General features: G+C 49.9%; 1 protein-coding gene across 1 annotated transcript in view; it reads right to left on the bottom strand.

The window, feature by feature from the left end:
- The window catches only part of WDFY2 (WD repeat and FYVE domain containing 2), a 538,880-nt gene that overhangs the window by 172,043 nt on the left and 345,673 nt on the right, over positions 1 to 21,164 (bottom strand). The window contains exon 7 of the mRNA XM_086935032.1: positions 20,834 to 20,960. Coding sequence (XP_086791158.1) covers positions 20,834 to 20,960 — 127 coding nt within the window. The remainder of the gene's footprint in view (positions 1 to 20,833; positions 20,961 to 21,164) is intronic.

Genomic DNA, 21,164 nt, shown 5'->3' with positions numbered 1-21,164 from the left:
GGGAGGCAATTGGGGAACACAGGCAATATTTGAAGGCAAACACTGGAACAGGCTCTTCCCCACTAGAAGAATGGGATGCCGCTAAGGCGGTGATCAGGGGGAAATGCATTTTAGAGACAGTGGGAATCAGGGGCACACTGATGCGGGAGGTCATGGAGACGGAACGAGAACTGAGAGAGGTAGAGAAGCACAGACCGGGCTGCCCAGACCGGAAGCAGGCCCTCCTAGAAGCTAAATAGAAAGTTGCAGCCCAGGTTGAGAGGGTCAGATGTTTCGACCATAAAGCTATATGGTGCAGGCATGAGAGGAGCGGGACAAAACAGGGTCTCTGTTGGCCTGGCTTGCAAACCCGGCGAAGATGGGCTTGATCATGGTGGAGATTAAAAGTAGAGTCCACTGCTCTACAGGCAAGGAGAGATCATTAGTCATTTCCTACAATACTTTCGGGGGCTTCACACCAGCATCACACACCATGATGAGGAAACATTGAATGCCTTACTATCACCTCTGCCTCACGTGACTTTCACGAGGGAGGAGGCAGAGGAACTGGGACAATATATCACAATACAAAAGATAAGAACAGCCATAAAGGGACTGATGAGGGGCAAGACGCAAGGATCAGATGGTGTCGATTTAATGCAACATATGTCGATGAGTTGGCTCCCAGACTAGAAGATATTTACAAAACAGCCAGAGATATGGGGCATCTGCCCACCTCCACTCCAGAGGCACTAGTGGTACCCCTCCTAAAACCAGGGAAAACTGCAAATGATTGTAAGGCCTATTGCCCACTAGCGATGCTGAAACTGGACTATAAGATACTCAGCAAGATCTTGGCCTCCGACTTCTCCCTCTTCTGTCTTAAAGTTAGTACACCCTAACCAAGAGGGATTGATTTCCGATCGAAACAGCATTTTAAATTCGACGCCTGCTGGCAGTGATGGAGGCCGGCCACTACGGCAGGGAAGAGGCTGCAGTGTTTGCCGTCGACATAAAGAAGGCCTTTGATTTTGATATTTTACATTTTTTTCCATTGTTGAGTTTATTTGCGGTTTTATGCATGCTAACTATCTTACATATTTGTAGACTCTCCCTTTTCGATATATAATGGCAATTTAATCTTAACACAGTTACCGAATGACAGCTTACAATCAATATTACTATCAAGATGAGAATCAAACCTTTAGTGTTTGAAATTAATGTTATCACTAGCTTTATCCTACAAGTCTTTAAGACTCATGATGGTCAAATCCAACTTAATCAAAGATGGATTCAATTCTGTGCAGGAGATCCTTCCCTTTACTTTTTCAAATATTTTTATTAAAATTTTTGCAAAACAATCACATTACATATCAATATACTTATTTGATCGACAGTGGTAGTGCCATTAAGTCGTAGGACATACATCCTGTACTCTGAGGGGGTACCTGTCTTTACAGTCTACATATCTTCCCTGTAAGGTGACATCAGGGGGAACTGGGGAGAATAAAACTGGGAATGCATTGAGGGAGGGGGGGAGCCAGGGTGTGTGCGTCGGGTAGGGAGTCTGGGTCGGTTCAACTATAGTGTGTAGATGTTAGGGCACGGGGTTTGGGCAATCAGTCAGGCGACTGAGCCAGTTGCAGTATGCCGTGTAGTGCACTGTGGGGTTTTGTGTGCCTCACGCGTTTGTCGATGAGATGAGGGTGGTGTTGTGCGTACTCTCGTTTGCAGTGTATGCTTTCAAGTCCGGTGTGTTGAGATATGTTTGGGTCGGTAGGCGTTTGTAAGTGCTGGAACTGGTGCAATAATTGGGCCCATTCCATAGATATGGGATGTTTTCGCAGTCCTTTAACCTCCTCCTCCCTGAGAGTCTCGCCTTCTGCTGCCGCCCACTTTTTTACCGCTCCCACCCACGCCGCTATAGGGGGACCCAGTGGGGCTCGCCAGTTCATGGCGATGCTTTTTTAGCTAGTAGCGTTGCTAGTGATGCGAAGCGGATGGGCACTTTGTGTGTTTTTGGCCTCCGGAATATTCAGAGGGCGACTGCCTCCCAGGAGTGTATATCTGTAAGATCTGTGAGTTCTTTAAGTGTCTCAAGGATTACAGACCAGTACAGTCGTAGGGTGGGGCAGCTCCAGAACATGTGGTGAAAGTGAGCATCTGGTGAGTGGCATCTGGGGCAGCGAAAACGGGTGTCTGGGTAGAACCACTGTAGGCGTGCTGGTGTTTGATACGCTCTATGTAGAACATAAAACTGTATGTTTTTAAAACGTGCGTTCCTTGATAAATTTTTAGGAAACTCTAGAGCCCTCTCCCACTCCCTGTCGTGTAGTTGACGTTCAAACTCGTCCTCCCATTTGGCTCGGAGAGCAAGCAGTGGTTTATTTGTAAGTTCTCTTATGGATTTATATAGCCATGTCACTAGGTGTCGGGCTGTACCCATATGTAGGATGGTGTGAATGACCGGGTGTGTCGCTGGCTCCCCTGTAGAAAGGTCAGAGTGTGGCCAAAAATGTTCTAGGAGCTGTCGGTGGGTTAAAAATTGTCCCAGGGGTAGTTCGTAGTCCTCCATGAGCTGGTCGTATGGTCTGAGCTGCCCTTCTGCAAACAGCGCTTCCGCCTCTGTGATATTGCGATCTATCCACATTCGGAGCATGGTTGTCGTAAAGTATTTCTCACGCCTGGGCCAACCGCCCAGCGGTAGCAGAGGGGAATAATGTGGAGTCTCTGCCCACATGCGGTGGATTCTTTGCATACATCGACGGGCCACTGACACCTGCAACGGATATGTCCGTCGAGGTTTGGTACCTGGAATCAGAAGGCAACAGAGTTCCGGGGTAGGGACCGAGCCCTGGGTCGTGTGCGGTACTCCTGTATGCCTACCTGCTGTCCAGTACGAGAGCCATTGTAACTGCGCCGCCAGAAAGTACGATGCGAAGGAGGGGGCCCCTAGGCCCCCTTGTGTGGTGGGCAATTGCAGTTTAGCGAGGGCTATCCGATGTCTATTTCCCCCCCAGATGAGCGAGCAGAGGAGCGAGTCTAGGTCTCGAAAAAAGGTCCTTGGCGGCATTACCAGTAAGTTCGTGAAGTGGTATATCAGACAGGGGACAATGATCATCTATCGGGGCCAGCGGAAGGTTCTTTCAAAATCCCACCGCCGCCGATCTAATGCTGGCCAGCACGTTGCGATGGTTGCCCTCATATATGTCGGTGGGGGAGTGGTATAGGCGGACACCGAGATATCGGGGGCGTGTGTGCTCTAAGGTAGGTTCTGCATGCTGATTCGTACCTCCTGCGGCACTAGGTTTGGGTGTAACGGGTAGAGTGCAGATTTGTCCCAGTGTTAAACCTTAGGTTGCAGCATCAACATTATCGGCGCCATCTTGCCCCCTTTTCGAGCCCATTCATGCGCATAAGCGGCAGCCATTTTGAGTACCATGGCCTCTCTGCCCATCGTTGATAGCCAGCGCGTCTCTCTCGCTCTCTCCTGACCTCGCAAAGCATCCCCCCGCACGCTGACAGTCCCCGCTCTCACATGCCTTGGGTCATAAACCCCTCTTCCACGCAGCTCTGCCTCGGAACCCCATCCTGTTCCCAGCGCGACACCTCCCTCCATTCCTTTCATGGTCTCGGATCCTTTGATAAAACCCCCTTTCCTTTGTGCCCGTTTGTCTTCCTCGTTCCCAGGCCGCCACCTGGCCCTGCGGATACTGTTATTGCCCCCCCCTCCAGTACAGTAGGAAGCTTCCCCCATCAAAGGATCCAAGAGTTGATCAAAGCCCCCACCCCATGAGATCCGATCAACCTCACACATTCCGTGAATCGGCGGAATGTCCAACAGCGCGATAATCATCACCTGTTGTGACCGGGGTGGGGACTTCAACTGTAAATGTGTGTGGGAACGGGCTTGGAGCGGGGATTCCGAGAATGTCTTTCCTTACATCAAAGTAATGACAGAGATGTGTTTAACGTAATAAAGCAATAAACTCGTTTATAAGAGGCCAGGCCTCGGAGATGCGGTTAGAGCACCTCGAGATGATACCCTGTTGTCTGATTTGACGTGTTCTGCTCCGTCGGAATAAAACTTCTGTTTCCTGCCTTCCAGTCTCCAGCGCCTGCCTCTTTGTTTGGTAACTTGAGTGGGTATAGAGGCGGTTAACGCCGGGCAACTCTGAAAAAGGTCATCGGCCCTACCTTTTTCCACAATTGGCGTCCCAAACGTGGGGCCCATCAGCGACTCGTGGATCCAGTGGGAGAGGTCCCGACGACAGAGTGAATGACTGCAATGATCGGGAGAGCTCCTGTCCGATAGACCCTCGTCTGACAGCCGATCATCCGAACTTCACTGGTTCCGAACAGACCTCTCTCGAGTGATCTACGGTCCTGACTGGGAACCATCAGGAGTGCCGCGAGGACTACGAAGAATATAGGACGATCGGGCGCTGGATTCGGAAGACAAGAAACTGTCCATGCGGTCCGGGTAAGGTTGTGTAAACACGACGAATTGCGAAATGATTGTTTGATTTGTTTTGAAAATACTAGTATTACTCTTTTGATTGATTTGTTTGGAGATTCACTGACTGCAAACGGAGAAACAACAGGCTCCCCCTTTGCAAGTAGTGAAGGATAGGTAACGCAGACTTTTGTCCCCATTGTAATCCGTCGTGCCTATCTTTTCTCCCCCACTGATTGATTGTTTGAACCCGAACTACTGTTCGCGGATTGTTTTCTGGAGATTCTCTGTCTGCAAACAGGAAAGAACAGGTTCTCTCTTTGCAGGTAGTGAAAGGGTAGGTAACGCAGACCTTTGTCCCCGTTGTAACCCGTCGTGCCTACTTATTCTCCCCATTGATTGTTTGATTGACCGAACATTGACTGTTCGATATTGGTTCTTGAGGTATTCACTGCCTGCAAACAACGAAGAATAGAAATATTCTGTCTAGTCTTTGCACGCAGTGATAAGATAGGTAGTGCAGACTTTTTGTCCCTATTGTAATCCGTCATGCCTGTCTTCTCCCCACTGATTGGTAGCCTGTTTAGCCCGGACCGCTTATTAGAGATGAACCATCCGGCTCCACCGGAAGGCACCCCTAATAGGACATGTTCATGAAGCATGGATTGACCGCTATAGCATATAGCAAGCTGTGGCATAAATATACGAAAAAGGATCGAGAAAGTCAGTGGCCACTGATAGGATCCTTCGATGATGATAAAATAAGCGCGCTAGAAACAGCCCTTGGGAAACACAAGACAACGCCTACTATGCTTGATAGTTTCGGCATGTGGCGCAAAGAAACCGAACAGCGTAACAAGAGAAATGAGAGTAGGTTGGGAAAAGAGCTGCGAAAGGCAGCCCACCTAGCTGCTAAGAAATTAGAAGAAGAGATTAAGGAAAGAGAGGAAGCCATCCAGAAACCAGAGATAGAAACATCAAACCAGTGTCCGGTTAGAACGCCCCCTACGCTCTATCCTGAATTGCCCTTGAAACAACTAGCCAACGATGATCTTTTGTTAGGACCTCCGATTATCTATATGCCCCCTCCATACGCCCCTTCCCAACCCTTAGCACAGCACCCACTACCCCCAGGCACAAACGAGAGTAGCGCCACAGCTTCGGCCCCCATGGCCTCTGTGCCGGCCGAACTCCTTGTATTAGATACTACACAAACGACAACGTTAGGCGACCCTGAGACCCGAAGGGCTGGTTCCGCAAGAACAAACAGATTAAGCAAAGATGAGCGAGCAGGGATTGACAAGATAGCAAGGACATTGGTAGAAAGAAAGGAAGATGAAGAGTACATCACGGATATGTTCAACTCGTATACAGGGAGTCACAGACGACATTTTACCGTACGACTGTGTTATCATGTCTTGAACGCATACGAGGACCGATATCGAGACAAAGGTCCCGAGAGCCTAACGACTCTGTACCGGAAGGTCGATATCGGGGATGAGGGTGAGTGTGATGTGACGGACCTCCTTATGCGTACACTTGAGGTTTTCCGCCACCTCACTGAACAAGAATCGGGAGTTAAACCCACGACATCCGTAGCGACCGAACCACAAACTGAGCGATCTAACGCCATGATGCCGATACGAGAGGCTGCCCCTTACTGGGTTCCTCCACGAGGTGAAGGAACTAACGATGATGTAAACCACAAAGATGCAAAAGGGAGGGTAGTGTACAACTGGGTCTACCAGCCATGGGACCGGCAAGAGATTCTGACGTTCCGGAAATCTCTGCCTGATCTACGTAAAAACCCCACTGCCTTCTATACTGAATTAGGTACAGCCCTAGGTTCAACCATTATGACCCTAGCTGACATCGACCTGTTTTTCGGGTTATGTTTACCAGCTGATGTGTGGAAGCAAATCCGGAAAGTCGACCACCTTGAGCTGTTTGGACATACCTGGTCACAACTCGATGGCATTGATAAACAACGAGAACCTGGACAGAAGCCATTGAAATGCATTTTAGACCTCCCAGATAAAATCGTACAGAAATTAAAAACCCTAATTCCAGAAAAGAAAGTGGACTGGTCGATAGTAACGGCCTGTCGCCAGAAACCCCAGGAGGATGTATCGGACTACTTCTCCCGGTTTGAAACAGTGTTCTCCGATTACAGCGGCCAGGATATGACCACTGCAACCGGACACCATCTGTTTGTCCAGAATTATGTTGAGGGTTTGACACCAGAGGTCTCCCAGAAACTGCAGGCCAGCGAGAGTAGTTGGGCAGCCTCCAAACCTGCGGCTATCCTCCAGATGGCCCAATATTACGAACATCAGAAAAATGAAAACGATAGAGCAACAGAGAAAAAGAAGAAAGACTTGAAAGAGAGAGTGATGATTGCACAACTGCAAGGGGTGACTATAGGACGTGACCAATACAAGGGAAACTATCAGACGAACGTCCCTAGGACTACACCTCCCAAGGACCGCACTTCGACTCCCCACATTGGACGTACAGACATTAGAGAGGACCAGTGTGCTTTCTGTAAAGGAACCGGCCATTGGAAATCCCAGTGCCCGGTTCTTTTGGAAATAATCAGAAATAAAGACCCCAAGGACATAGCAAGCGGACCGAGAAATAGGGGACAGCAGCGAGGGCCCACAAATGACACGACTAACGATAGATTAAGCAGACCAAATACATTTGATCGACCCAGACAGAACCAGTGCCAACAATCTGACTACGATGACGCCCACGACTTTGCATAGGACTGCCAAGGGCAAGGGAGGGATCCAGTCGAGCTCTATGTTGACCAGCAAGGCCCTTATGTCACTGCTAAGGTCTTGGGTACAAAGTCTCCATTTCTGGTAGACACTGGCGCAACACGTAGTGCGTTATCTAAACGACTGATTCCAAGGGCACCCTTGTTTGGCTCACTTATAACATCGACAGGTTTCGATGGAACGCCCTCCACTAACCCTTTGTCCGCTCCGATCCTCTTTGACTTAGAAAACAACACCACTGACACCACGTTTTTGCTTTCCTCCAATAGCCCTGACGCCATTATGGGACTTGACTTATTGAAACACTTCCGAGCGACAATTAGATGTTCTCAAGACGGAGTTCGAGTTTTCCTTTACGACAACCCCGTTCTGCTTAGACATTGCCCTCCCCGACGCATGTTTTCCATCACTGACGCTGACACATCCCTGCTTGACACTCTGCCTCCGTATCTGTGGGCCAAAACAGATTTGGACGTAGGGCGCATGATGATTGACCCAGTACACATTACTGTCCGACCGGACGCGATACTCCCAAAACTTCCACAATATCGGATATCGCCCGAGGGCGAGAAGGCATTGGTAAAGATTATTCAGTCACTGATAGACGCAGGAGTGGTAGAGGAAGTGGTTAGCAACGTTTGCAACAGCCCTATCTTGCCCATCATCAAGAAACAAGGAGAGGGAGATGAGAAAGCATACCGCTTTATCATTGACCTTCGTGAGATCAACAAAGTGGTTGTACCCCAGTACCCCGTGGTCTCAGACATCACCACCATCCTGACTTTGATTCCTTCTACTGCCACCACCTTCACTGTCATTGACCTAAAAAATGCATTTTTCTCTATCCCCATCCACCCAGACAGCCGATATCTCTTCGGCTTCAACCTAAAAGCCCGTTCATATAGGTTCTGCCGAGCAACCCAGGGCTACACAGAAAGCCCTAGCATCTACAGCCAGGCCCTCAAGAGACAGCTAGATCAAGTCCAGTTACCCGATGGAGTGGTGTTAGTGCAATACGTTGATGACATCCTTTTAGCAGCCGACACCACTCCATTAGCAGTCACAGCCACCATTCAACTCCTGCACTTCCTTGCGGAAAATGGCCACAAGGTCTCCAAGAAGAAGTTGCAATTCTGCCAACCCCAGGTCACCTACTTAGGCCACCTCCTGTCCAAAGACGGAAGGAAACTCACTCCCGACCGGATCCAAGCCATTCTTGACAGCCCTGTCCCTAAGACTCAGAAACAGGTTCGCTCCCTACTAGGCCTCACCTCCTTCTGTCGACAGTGGTTGCCAAACTTCAGTCTCATTGTAAAACCACTGCTTTCTCTGCTAGCCAAAGATGTCCCTTCCCCCCTCCCTTGGACTACTGAATGCCAATCCTCCTTCACGGAATTACGAGATGCCCTTTGTTCGGCCCCTGTCCTAGGTACCCCTGATTACACAAAGCCCTTCTCCCTTTACACTCACGAAAGGGAGGGGTGCGCTTTATCTGTCCTGACCCAGTCCATTGGCCCAAAGCAACGACCGTGCGCTTACTTCTCTGCCACTCTTGACCCTGTAGCCAGAGCCTTACCTGCCTGCCTTCGAGCTGTAGCTGCCGCTGCTATCTCTATCCAACAGAGTGAGGGGATCGTACTCTCGAATTCCCTCACGGTACTAGTACCCCATGCAGTTGACACCCTTCTGAACCAGACCAAGACCCAACACCTGACGAGTGCACGACTGACTGGATACGAGTTGACTCTACTTGCTCCCCATATCACCCTGAAAAGATGCACCACCCTGAACCCAGCAACTCTGTTACCCCTACCAGAGAACGATCCCGATGCGCCCCCTGTGCATGACTGTGTGACCCTTACGGACGAATAGACTAGAAGTAGAATTGACCGCAGAGACACAGCTTTTCCTGACCCCGACGGAGAACTGTGGGTGGACGGCTCTTGCGTCAAACTCCCCGATGGCACCACTTCAGCTGCCTATGCAGTCACCACGGCTCAAACTGTAGTCGAGACAGCCCGCATCACGTAACGATCTGCCCAGGCAGCGGAACTGATTGCCCTGACACGAGCCTGCATTCTAGCAGCAGGAACCACAGCGAACATTTACACCGACAGCCAGTACGCCTTCGGGGTGGTTCACCATTTTGGGCTCCTTTGGAGGGAAAGGGGATTCTTGACCTCACACGGCACCCCCATCTTGCATGGAGATCTAGTCACCGCCTTGATCGAAGCTGTCCTTCTCCCCAAAAGGCTTGCGGTCATCAAATGCCAGGCACACAAGAAAGTGACAGACATTATTGGACAGGGAAATGCACTAGCCGACATCACTGCTCGAACGACAGCTGAAAATAGGACGACAACCCGTATGTACGTGACCAGGTCGCAAGCAGAAAAATGGACTGACGCTAGGGACACTATTAGAGACATTCAAATGGCTAGCACACAACACGAATTGACTGAATGGGCACGGGTGGGATTAAAAGACGACGAAGGCTGCTGGCGGACAAAAGACACAAACAAATGGTTGCTACCTGACTCATACCTGATTCCCATACTGACTATGGCACACTCCCCTGCCCACATAGGATCAGCCCCCATGATTGAACTTGTCTCCAGAGTTTGGCACAATGATAAAATCACAGACTCCGCCAAACGTCTGGTCCAACAATGCTTGATATGCCTGCAACACAACCCCGGGAAAGGAACTGTAGTACCCCGGGGAGGGTTTGGGCTCCCAAATCACCCGTTTGAAGTCCTGCAGATGGACTACATCCAGTTAGACAGATGCCAAGGCCTGAAATACGTACTTGTTGTAGTATGTGCATTTAGCAAGTGGGTGGAGGCATACCCAACCCGTGACAACACTGCTATGGCCACTGCAAAAGTGCTGTTAAAGGAATTCTTCCCTCGCTACGGCCTTTGTCGAATTTTATGGAGCGACAATGGCCCCCACTTCATAGCCGAAGTCATCCAGCTCATCTTAAAGGGGCTGGGCATCAAGCAGAAGTTCCACGCAGTCTTCCACCCCCAGTCTGCTGGACTTGTTGAGCGACACAATGCCACACTAAAGCTTAAGCTGGCCAAGATAGTGGCTACCACGGGTCTGAAATGGCCAGACGCCCTCCCACTGGCATTGCTATCGATGCGTTCCACCCCCACCAAACATCACTTGACACCTTACGAGGTTGTTTTCGGTCGACCCATGAGTGTCTGGTCTGCACCGAAACCAAGTTCCATTCATGACGTCCCGGACGTCCTAATGTCTGATTATCTGTATAAATTGACTGAAACTCTGTCTGTCATTCATCAGCAGGTGCAGCAGGCCATCCCGATGCTTCCAGGGGTCCGGGTCACAACATCCAACCTGGGGATTATGTGCTGATCTGGAATTTTCAGCGGGCGAAGAGTCTGGAACCCCGGTGGACGGGCCCCTGGCAAGTATTGATCACCACCCGGACGGCTCTTCGAGTGGAGGGGAAACGGCACTGGCTGCACGCACACCACTGCAAAAAGGTCTCCTCGACCTTGGCCACAACAGAAAGCAACGACAACCAAGAAGAGCTCCTGAACAAGGACCGACCGTCACTAACCTGCTATCTTGATACCGAGGCACTTGAACTTACAAAATTCTCTGATCCCACTGTGCCATCCAGAGAAGGGTATTTCCTGCGTCGAAAGGAGGGAGCTTCGGCTAAGTAGACCACGGACTAAGTTAAATCTCAGAACGGTGACCTAAACACCACCAAGGGTCACCCGGAGAGAAGCTAAACGAAGTCTGTGGTCCTGCCCGCTACCGAGCACCTTGAAGATGATGAAAGCGCCAAATAAGAAGATGATGGAAGCAACAGGAAATACCCACTACAGAAACCCAAAAACAGACAGACTCCACAGCTCAAAGACAATTGCACTTTTCATCACAATCCTTTTCTGCTTTCTCCTCATGACCACACTCTGGATTATGGAAGAAAATGCACCTGCTCATGAAACATTCCTGACCACTGCTCAACCTACCACCATGAAGGAACATTATCTGATTTCGCTCTCTCCTCAACTCAGAGAGAGGCGAAAGGAGTTTTGGAATAACTCCTTTGTACAGCTGCTGCACCAGCACAATCTTGCCACCAATGCCACCAACTGTTGGATCTGTGGGTTGCTACCCCACGCCATTGGACATTCAATACCTTTCATCCCTTCGCCCTTCTCAATTCACGGCTCCTGCCTTGCTTGGCTGATCCTCCTGCAAGAAAGCTATAAGGACAATGCCACCTCCAGCAAAACCATAACGCATTTCTTCCACGAGGTCTGGCGAAACAAAACCAAGACTCACTTCTGTCCACAGACCTCCAACAACTCTATCCACATGGACATCCCCGCTAAAGAACGAATTGAAATGCAGGTGTTCAACAATCCAACCAGACCCATCTTCTCCTACCTACGGAAACGAACGGCTGCCACCCTGACTGTGGCTCTATCTGTCATCAACGTCACAGGCCACATGTGCATAGAAGGGCTTGGGACACAGTTGGTAGGCCGCAGTGCTTGCCATTTTACCAGAACTTTGGACTCCACTGATCCACCTTCCTTTGTATCGTCCCCCAACATGTACTTCGTTTGCGGCACAAAGGCTTACACCTGGCTCCCCAAAGGCTGGGGGGGCACTTGTTTCATCTCCTTCATCCTTCCTCCGACTTATGTGGCTCCAGCGAATCACCATAGACAAAAACGAGCCAAGGACATTGAACAAGCCGACTCAACAGGAGCACAGTTCCTCGATGCTATGAAGGGACTTGTTCCGCTCTGGGGCCCGATGGCAAACAGCCGTGCCATCCGACATCTGACTCAGGCAGTCGAGACAACAATGAACATCACAGCTGGTATCCTTGCTAACAACACCGCCGAGCTTCAAGCGGTCCGCTTGGTGGCACTCCAGAACCGCCTTGTCCTAGATGTGGTTCTTGCGGACCGTGGTGGAGCATGCCGCATTATTGGGTCCAGCTGCTGTACATACATACCGGACAATTCACCCTCAGTGTACAAAGCCATCGAACATCTCCACAGACTCTCTCCAGAAGTCCACCAGGAACAGGAAGAATGGTCACTTGGTGGATGGTTCTGGAGTACTGTTAAGAACTGGGGCTGGAGACTGTTTACCATTATCCTGATTCCTGTAGTTGTAATATGCGGTCTATGCTTAGGAATTCAATGTCTGCCACCTCTGTGTTCATTATGTACAAATTGTATTTGCCCTAAGACTGTGGACTTTGGAAATGAACGCATGGGAGCATTGTATGATGCCGAGGTCAGGAATTTAATGAAGATCGATATCGAGTAGGCAAGCTGGCTAGATATGTTGAAAAGGGAGGACTGTTAAACCTTAGGTTGCAGCATCAACATTATCGGCGCCATCTTGCCCCCTTTTCGAGCCCATTCATGCGCGTAAGCGGCAGCCATTTTGAGTACCATGGCCTCACTGCCCATCGTTGATAGCCAGCGCGTCTCTCTCTCTCTCTCCTGACCTCGCAAAGCATCCCCCCCGCACGCTGACAGCCCCCGCTCTCACATGCCTTGGGTCATAAACCCCTCTTCCACGCAGCTCTGCCTCGGAACCCCATCCTGTTCCCAGCGCGACACCTCCCTCCATTTCTTTCATGGTCTCGGATCCTTTGATAAAATCCCCTTTCCTTTGTGCCCGTTTGTCTTCCTCGTTCCCAGGCCGCCACCTGGCCCTGCGGATACTGTTATTGCCCCCCCCTCCTGTACAGTAGGAAGCTTCCCCCATCAAAGGATCCAAGAGTTGATCAAAGCCCCCACCCCATGAGATCCGATCAACCTCACACATTCCGTGAATCGGCGGAATGTCCAGCTGCGCGATAATCATCACCTGTTGTGACCGGGGTGGGGACTTCAACTGTAAATGTGTGTGGGAACGGGCTTGAAGCGGGGATTCCGAGGATGTCTTTCCTTACATCAAAGTAATGACAGAGATGTGTTTAACGTAATAAAGCAATAAACTCGTGTATAAGAGGCCAGGCCTCGGAGATGCGGTTAGAGCACCTCGAGAAGATACCCTATTGTCTGATTTGACGTGTTCTGCTCCGTCGGAATAAAACTTCTGTTTCCTGCCTTCCAGTCTCCAGCGCCTGCCTCTTTGTTTGGTAACTTGAGTGGGTATAGAGGCGGTTAACGCCGGGCAACTCTGAAAAAGGTCATCGGCCCTACCTTTTTCCACACCAGTTTACTTTAAGACCGGACGCCTTCGCAAATTCCGTTATGGTCGTCCAGATAGGTGTGAGATCCGTGGTGATATCTCTGATGTATAGTAGGAGGTCGTCCGCGTACATGCAGACGCTATGGACGGTGTCTGCTATGGAGATGCCCCATCTGATTCCTTCCTGCCATAGTCGGATTGCTATTGGTTCTACCGCCAGGGCGAAGATCAGGGGCGATAGTGAGCACCCTTGTCTTGTCCCCCTCTCCACCTTGAATGGTGATGATATGAATCAGCCCAGTCGAATACGAGATGTGAGCTTGGTGTAGAGAAGCTGTGTGTATGCGAGGGGGGTTGGTCCTATCCCTGCTCGTTGCAGTACAGCGAAAAAGTATGGCCAAGTGAGAGTATCAAAGGCCTTTCCGAGGTCCAAGATTAAGCAGGCCGCATTAGGATGTGTCTTTTCCACTTGATCCTGGATGTGGAACAAGCGACGTATGTTTTGGGACGTATTTCTGCCGGGCACAAACCCGCACTGGTCCGGATGGACTAGGGGCCGCAGAATTTGTTCGTACCTATCCACTAAAGGGTTTCCCAGTATTTTGCTGTCGGCCGAAAGGAGCGTGATAGGGCGATAAGAAGACAGTTGCTGTGGGTCTCGGTGTGGTTTAAGGAACGTTACTATGACCGACTCACGGAGGGAGCTGGACAGTTCCCCCCTCTCGAGTGCGACTGCGAACATCTTTACAAGGCGAGGGACCAGCAGGGAGGAGAAGGTGCTGTAATATTCGAGAGGCAGACCGTCTAAACCCGGTTCCTTATTTCGCGCCAGCGCACGGATCGCATGGGTGACGTCCGTCGGTGTAATTTTGGCGTCTAGTGTGGTTTTCTCCGATTCTGTGATGTGTGGGATAGATAGGGGGTCTAGAAAGAGGTCGATCAGCTCCTGTCTGAGCTGCGACGGGGTGCGGCATATCATAGTGTAATAGTACTGGAATGCATTTAGGATGTCCATTTGGGACCGCACTAGGTTACCGGAAGGGTCTATTATCTCGGTGATGGGTTTTGTGTCTGTGTCCTGTTTTGCTAGCCAAGCAAGGAGTATGCCCGTTTGATCTCTTTCTTTATGCATTAGGCGTAGGGTCTAAAGTTGTATTTGCGTAGGTCTGCCATGGTAGCAGAGTACTGTGCTTTGGCTGCCGCCACTTGTGCTGCTATTGCAGCATTTGCATCTTCTCGTCTTGTGAGGGCAGCCAATTTTAGTTCTGTGGCGGTGAGTGTGCATTCCAGTGTGCGCTTCACCCCTATCTGTTTAATGCATGCTTCCAGAGCCACTATCTTGAATGCGTCCCATTCAACCAGTTTGAAAGTGGCTGTCCCTGTGTTGTTGGTAAAATAGTCCTGTATGTTTTGTTCATGGTCGCGTTTGAACACTTGGTCTGTCAGACTGTCACGTGGGAGACGTCACGTGGGCACCGGAGGGCGAGGGGGCCTCCAATGAATGCATAAGATGTGTGCATCGTGATCCGAAAGCACGCGGCCCAGGTAATCCGTGCGCTGTATTTTGGGAATCAGTGATGGGGAACATAAGAATCTATCTAATCGGACCCGTAGGTCATGCGGAATGGAATGAGTAGAGACGTGACAGAGGGTGGTGTGCTCTCCAAGCGTCTATTAGCGCCCAGTGCGTGAACCAACTTTGAAAGCGCTCCGTCTGCTTCGGTGCAGGGGGATCAGGTGGCGGTGGGTGGGATCTGTCTAGTGTAATGTTGAGCGCGCAGTTGTAGTCGACCCTAGGATCCATGGGATAGATGCGAATTGAGCTAAAACCCCAGTGAGGGAGTCCCAGAACCTGTCCTGGTCGATATTCGGGGCATATATGCTACCCAATAGGATGGATTGTCCATCTAAGAGCCCCTCCAGCAGTGCAAATCTACCCTCTTTGTCTACCAGTGCGCGTCTGTGAGGCTAGGTCCTGGTTGGGCATGTGTAGGATCAATGTTCGTCATCCGGTCAGTAAATCATCGTAGGTGTTGTGATGCATCTTTTGGGTGTGTTCCATTGGGGCGGGTAATTTGTGTCCGGCGATCTTACCGGATACTTCTGGCCGCTAGGTCGTGTTTTCATTAGTGCACAATATCGGCAGTTTGTGGTGTGACCACGGGCAAGGTGACTGAGTCGGTTTTGGATTGAGTCTCATCACTATCCTCTTCTCCTTCCAATGAGAAAAGGTGGGGGGCACCGTCTATGTCTTCCCCCGGCGGATTAGTCCCCAAGTCTGTCACCGCCTGCAGGGCCTTGCGTCGCTCCTGCATGATTTGCTCAAGATCCGGGGATTCCAGAACGCGATGTTCTGTTAACTCTCTCCTTCCCTGCAGTCTCTGTGTCTGTGATTGTTGGTGGTTGCGCCGCCTGTTGCGTGGTGCTTTTTGTGTTCACTCCCACATGGCCTCTTCTGTGGACCACCGCGTACAGTGGTGGTCTGCCCAGTCGCATACTTTTTCGGCAGTGGAGAAGAAGTGGGTGGTCCCAGCATGGATGACTTTTAGGCGGGCTGGAAATAGTAATGAGTATTGTATGTTGTTGGCCCGCAGTCGGCGTTTCACATCCAGGAACGATGACCTTTGTTTCTGTATCGCCCGTGCATAGTCAGGAAATACCATGATATGTTTGTTTTCCACCTGTAGAAGGCCTGTATTTCTGGCGGCCCTGAGTAACACGTTGCGTTCCTGGAAGTGCAAAAATTTTGCGAGCATCGGCTGGGGTGGGCCTCCGGGAGGCAGTTTGCGAGCCGGAACTCAGTGGGCTCTTTCTATTGAAAAGAAAGCTGTGCGGTCCGTGTTTGGGGTGAAAGATTTAACCCAGGCTTCCATGTATTCGAGTGGATGCGCCCCTTCGACTCCCTCCGGAAGGCCCAAGTCGCAGATGTTGCAGCGCCGCGAGCGCCCCTCCAAATCATCTATGGTTCCTCCACGGTGGCTAGCCGGTCCAGCACAGATCGGAGCGTTTTTTGTTGTGCGTTGACGGTGGGCTGTAGGTCTGGTATTGACTTCTCGCCATCCTTTACCTTGTCGGACAGTTTTCTATGATCATCTCTGATGAGACTAATGGCTGTGGTTAGGGGGCCGAGCTGTTCCTCCATGGAGACTCCAGAGAGTTCTATGGCCGCTAGCACTTGGTCCAGCTTGTCCGAGATGGTCGGTTCTGGTTGGGTTGTGGACAGTTTGGCCAGTGTATGAGTGCGTGGCAGGTTCTCCGGTGCAGTTTCTGGGACCGTTGTCTGCTGCGTTGCTCTGGGCTTCCCCATGCTGAAGTTTGGGGTGAGGACCTTGGTGCGTTGTGCTGTTCTCGGCTGGAGTGTAGTCGGTCTGTTGCCCCCGTGCGGCCAAGTTCTCTTTTTTGTCGACCATTTGGTGTAAAAGGCGTAGTGCCTCCGCAGGTCACCTCCGCCCCAGTGGGGTCCTCCCCGCTGAGCCGCCAGCCACGCTTGTGGTGGGCACCTTCAGCGACAGTCTTGCTCCGTCCGGATATTTACATACGTCCTAGCACATGTGGTGCGTGGTATCTGGGCTGACCAGTTATTTCAGCTGCAGTCTTTCCCGATGGGTAACCTTATCCCGGCAGCCCTCGCAGAGTATAGTGTTCCGAGGGACCCGTGAACCCACGGTAGCACTGCTAGTCTCTGGCGGTGCAGTATTTAGGGTTAGCGCCGATAGTGTTTCAGGTTCCTGTCCACTGATGTTGTTGGTAAAGCTTCAGCATGCACACCGGGCCCAGTGTTCCTCTTAGGCCTCCAAGTTAGAGTCAGGCAGGGAAAGTCTCAGTACAGAGCCAGCTCTGGGCGCTGCAGTGGGCTGGGGGGGGGTGGGGGGGTGGGGGGGGGGGGGGCGGGGGTCGCGTCGCCAGTGTGGTCAGATCCAGTCCCTACCTCTCACCTCCTACAGCGATGTGTAGCTCCCGAGAATATCCTCCTGGTTTTCAGAAGCGCCTCATCACGCCGGCACCATTTTAGGGTCAGGCTGACTCGGCGCGAAAAAGGCCCCAAGTGAAGCCCCGGGGGCGGGAGGCACCAACGAACCATCTCCTGGAAGTCGCACGCCGGCGCGGACACTTTCCGACTCAGCAGCCACACTCGATTCGTGCTCCCGGGATTCTGGTGAGTTTGCGCTATCACTGGCGCCGATTGCCCCCGGCCCCCTCCACAGCCTGCGGTAGACGAGGCGGCTGGCGGGGGTGGCCTCGGGCGAGGTAGCGCCTCCTTGTCCGGTCGTGGTCTGGGGTAGCAGCTACTCACCCCCGGGCTAGGAGATATGCCTATCGGTGCTACGGTCCCAGCAGCAGTCAAGGTCAAGAGTCGGCAGACTCCATTTTGACATCGGGCCGAGCCCCGGGAAAAAGGAACTTCAGTTATCACCACGGGCTCCATAGTATTCAGGAGGCCGGTGGCATCATCACAAGCAGCTTCTGTTCTCATACCCGTGGATGTGACTAGGTGTCGGATTTGACGGTGTGGTGTCACCTGCTTGTCTGCACAGTAGCGGAGCCTCAGCAGAGCGCGTCCGCCATCACAGCCTGCTTGGCCACACCCAAGGCCTTTGATAGCGTAGAGTGGAGCTTTCTGTATGGGGGTCATGACCACATGTGATTAATACAGGGATTTCTAGCATGGACCCAGCTATTGTGTACTCACCATATGGCTAGAGTACACACAGGAGAGACCATCTCAGCGACTATCACGTGACAGAGGTGCCCACTGTTGCCCCTGCAGGTCGTTATAGCGATAGAACCACTGGCCAGCCTTACAAGGGAGGGAACTAGGTACTAGGGCCTCCAAATTGACAACCATCATTACCACATAGCATTATATGCAGACAAGCGTGACCCACCGCAGGGCTAGGGACAACTGCAGTGGGAGCCTCGCTGCCTTTCCTGTCTTAGGGTAAAATATTTCATGACAGGCAGGACCTATTAGAAGGGAATGTGAAACTGGCAATCTTTGCGCTCAAATACTGAATTTTGGAAGGCACTTCCACTATCAGTGGCAGGAATGGTGGCTTTACTTAAGATGATCGCCCACCTGCGTCTGCTATACTTATTCTTGGTGCTTCCTGCACGGATCCCTAGAGCCATAGTTAGGGAGCTGGACTCCCTGTGATATAATTTCTAAGGGGGTCAGTATGCAGAAGGGTGGCACTCTCAAAGCTGCAGTGCCATTCGCATGATGGCGGACTGGCTGTGCCGGAATTTGAAACCTACTATTTAGCTTCCAAACTTCAATGGTATACACAGTGGGTGGTGGGTCGGCTGATCCCAGAACGCAACTTTGAACCATTTGTACCAGAACCGAGTCACCTCGCAGGATTTCTGTTGAAAATGGAGTGTCCCCAGATACTCAGGAATTTAGGGTCATGAGACATTGCTGGATATGCTGTCATCAAAAGATTCAAACTGCATGGCGTAGGTGGGAAACTGATGCCAAATTTAGTATAGCCAAACCTGCCGGAATCAAAGACCGAAACAAAATAAGTTTCAAATTCTAAGAGAAATAAGAAAGGAGGTAGACAACTCACACTTCTCTATTTTCCCTGCACTTTCACGCTCGGGTTGTTCTATTTAGGCAGATGGGAAAGCAAGGAGATTACAAGACGATACCTCAAATGCATAGACCCTGGATCTCTTCCTCCTGCTAAAATAGCTCACGGCCTCTCAGTACTGGTAGCAGATACTAGCCATTCTTTACGGTGTTCGTCAATCAGAAAGAGGCCTGGAGGGTTTAAGGTTCAGCTAGTTAGTAAAGCCTCTGAAAACAAACCATCAACCACGCTAGAACTGACTGCCTTCAAGGTCAAAAGGACAGGGATAAGAGTCAATCCCATCACTTCAGGATCGACTGGCCTTCACCCATCTAGTGGTTGGAATGCTTCATCCTCAGGCTCCTCCTGGCACTGATCAAAATGAGCTGAGTGCAAGCTACAACCCACTAGATTGTTGAGGAGCTTAGTTGTATTTGTTGACAAGGGTTGAGGTGGGACCACCGATTCCAATTATGCCACCTACTAGGCCCATTTTCGTCGAGCAAGTTCTACCCATTATACCTTGAGACAAGACGGTGGTTAGTGGGGAAAAGCAAATACGGGATGTAAAAACTTGGCTCATACATTAAATTGTTCATGTATTTTTACATGACTGTACTAATCAGTGTGAGTATGGAAGCAGTTGCTGGCTGCTTAGCAGAAGGACAGAACAACATGGCAAGCATTTTTAATGTATGTCTTCATCATCGTGGATCGAAAGCTGCAGCAAAAATTTATCTTTGATCTACCCCAACAGTTAGGTTACCTTTAAGTAAGGATACGACCCGATGTACATTCAATGTTGATATGTAGAAAGAGATGTATGCATGCGTTTAAGTGGATTGAAAGCATTAGATTATCCATTAGAGATAACATACGCGAAGGATATGTAAACAATGTACAGTCAAACGTGTTGTGCAAATAACTGTCACACTTTCTCTGCCATGCAGGATGCAGCGTTACATGTACTCACACACAAACACACTGCATCTTTAGATAATTTAGCTTAGTAACTAAAAATTAATTCATTTAAACAGTTGGTGTGCGCTGACATTAATATTTTCACGAGTTGGTAATGGCGCGCTATAATAATATATAAATACATAACTTTTCTACATACATAGTATTTACTGAGTCATAATTGTGTATACAGGTCTATAAAATTGTATTTAGAATGGTTGCACATTTCCAAACACCAAATGTTTCACACCCATCTACCAATATATTTAAAGAAAATATATCTATAGAATTATGCACTCCATCTGCGTTTGGGCCCACTGCCTTTAGACAGATTTACAGCAAGTTACAGAAACACATTGTTTGCCTACTGCTGCGTGACTAGAGTGCTAGTTCTTTACCAGACATCGGCCATTTTGATTAATGGCTGCCCCTTGAGAACGTTAGTAGCTTTGTGAAAACAATTATTCAAGTAGGTAATTATATGATTTCTCTACTGCACCCATGGTTGCTAGACACCGCTGCTTGTGTTTTGTTAGACCTTAGTTTGACTGGATACAGTCCAAGCCTTGTACACAATACATAATATTTTCCACTATCCCCGATGGTCCCATCCATTAGAATTATGCGTACATATTAAGCACATGGTTTACAATTTCCAGATGCAGTCAAATCGATTTTGTAAACTGATGTCCGGTATTAGTAATTGGTATAATCAAGGCTGGGACCAGATTTAGTAACCTCTTTTCAGAATTTCTGCATATATACTTTCATATTCATGGCGTTCTGTAATGCAATATTCATGCACTAGAGTATCATTTCTAAGTTTAAAGTCTGTTGTTCTTTGGAAATCAGAAGAATCCATCCTGACTTACTTGTGCCCCTGCAGCTCAAGGGCGGTCCCTTTTCTGCCTCCTATGTCCCACATGATAATAGAATGATCCGAACTTCCAGAGAACAGAACTCGCTGCACTGGGTCCCAACACAAAGCTGTCACACTACCTAAAAGAAAACGAGAACACCACAGGTTTGGGAATCCATTTAAGACAATGAATGCAGTGTGCATCAGTGAGCTATTTGTAAATCTTTTGATGTATTAGAAACAATTCTTTATCTATCGATCTTATATTTACATTCATACATCTACAGATATTTACATACACACACACACACACACACACACATATATATATATATATATATATA

Source organism: Lissotriton vulgaris, chromosome 8 (assembly GCF_964263255.1).
Source record: "Lissotriton vulgaris chromosome 8, aLisVul1.2, whole genome shotgun sequence".
Lineage (NCBI taxonomy): Eukaryota > Metazoa > Chordata > Amphibia > Caudata > Salamandridae > Lissotriton > Lissotriton vulgaris.
The sequence above is the reverse complement of the archived record's forward strand: the minus strand, read 5'-3'. Positions and strand labels throughout refer to the sequence as shown.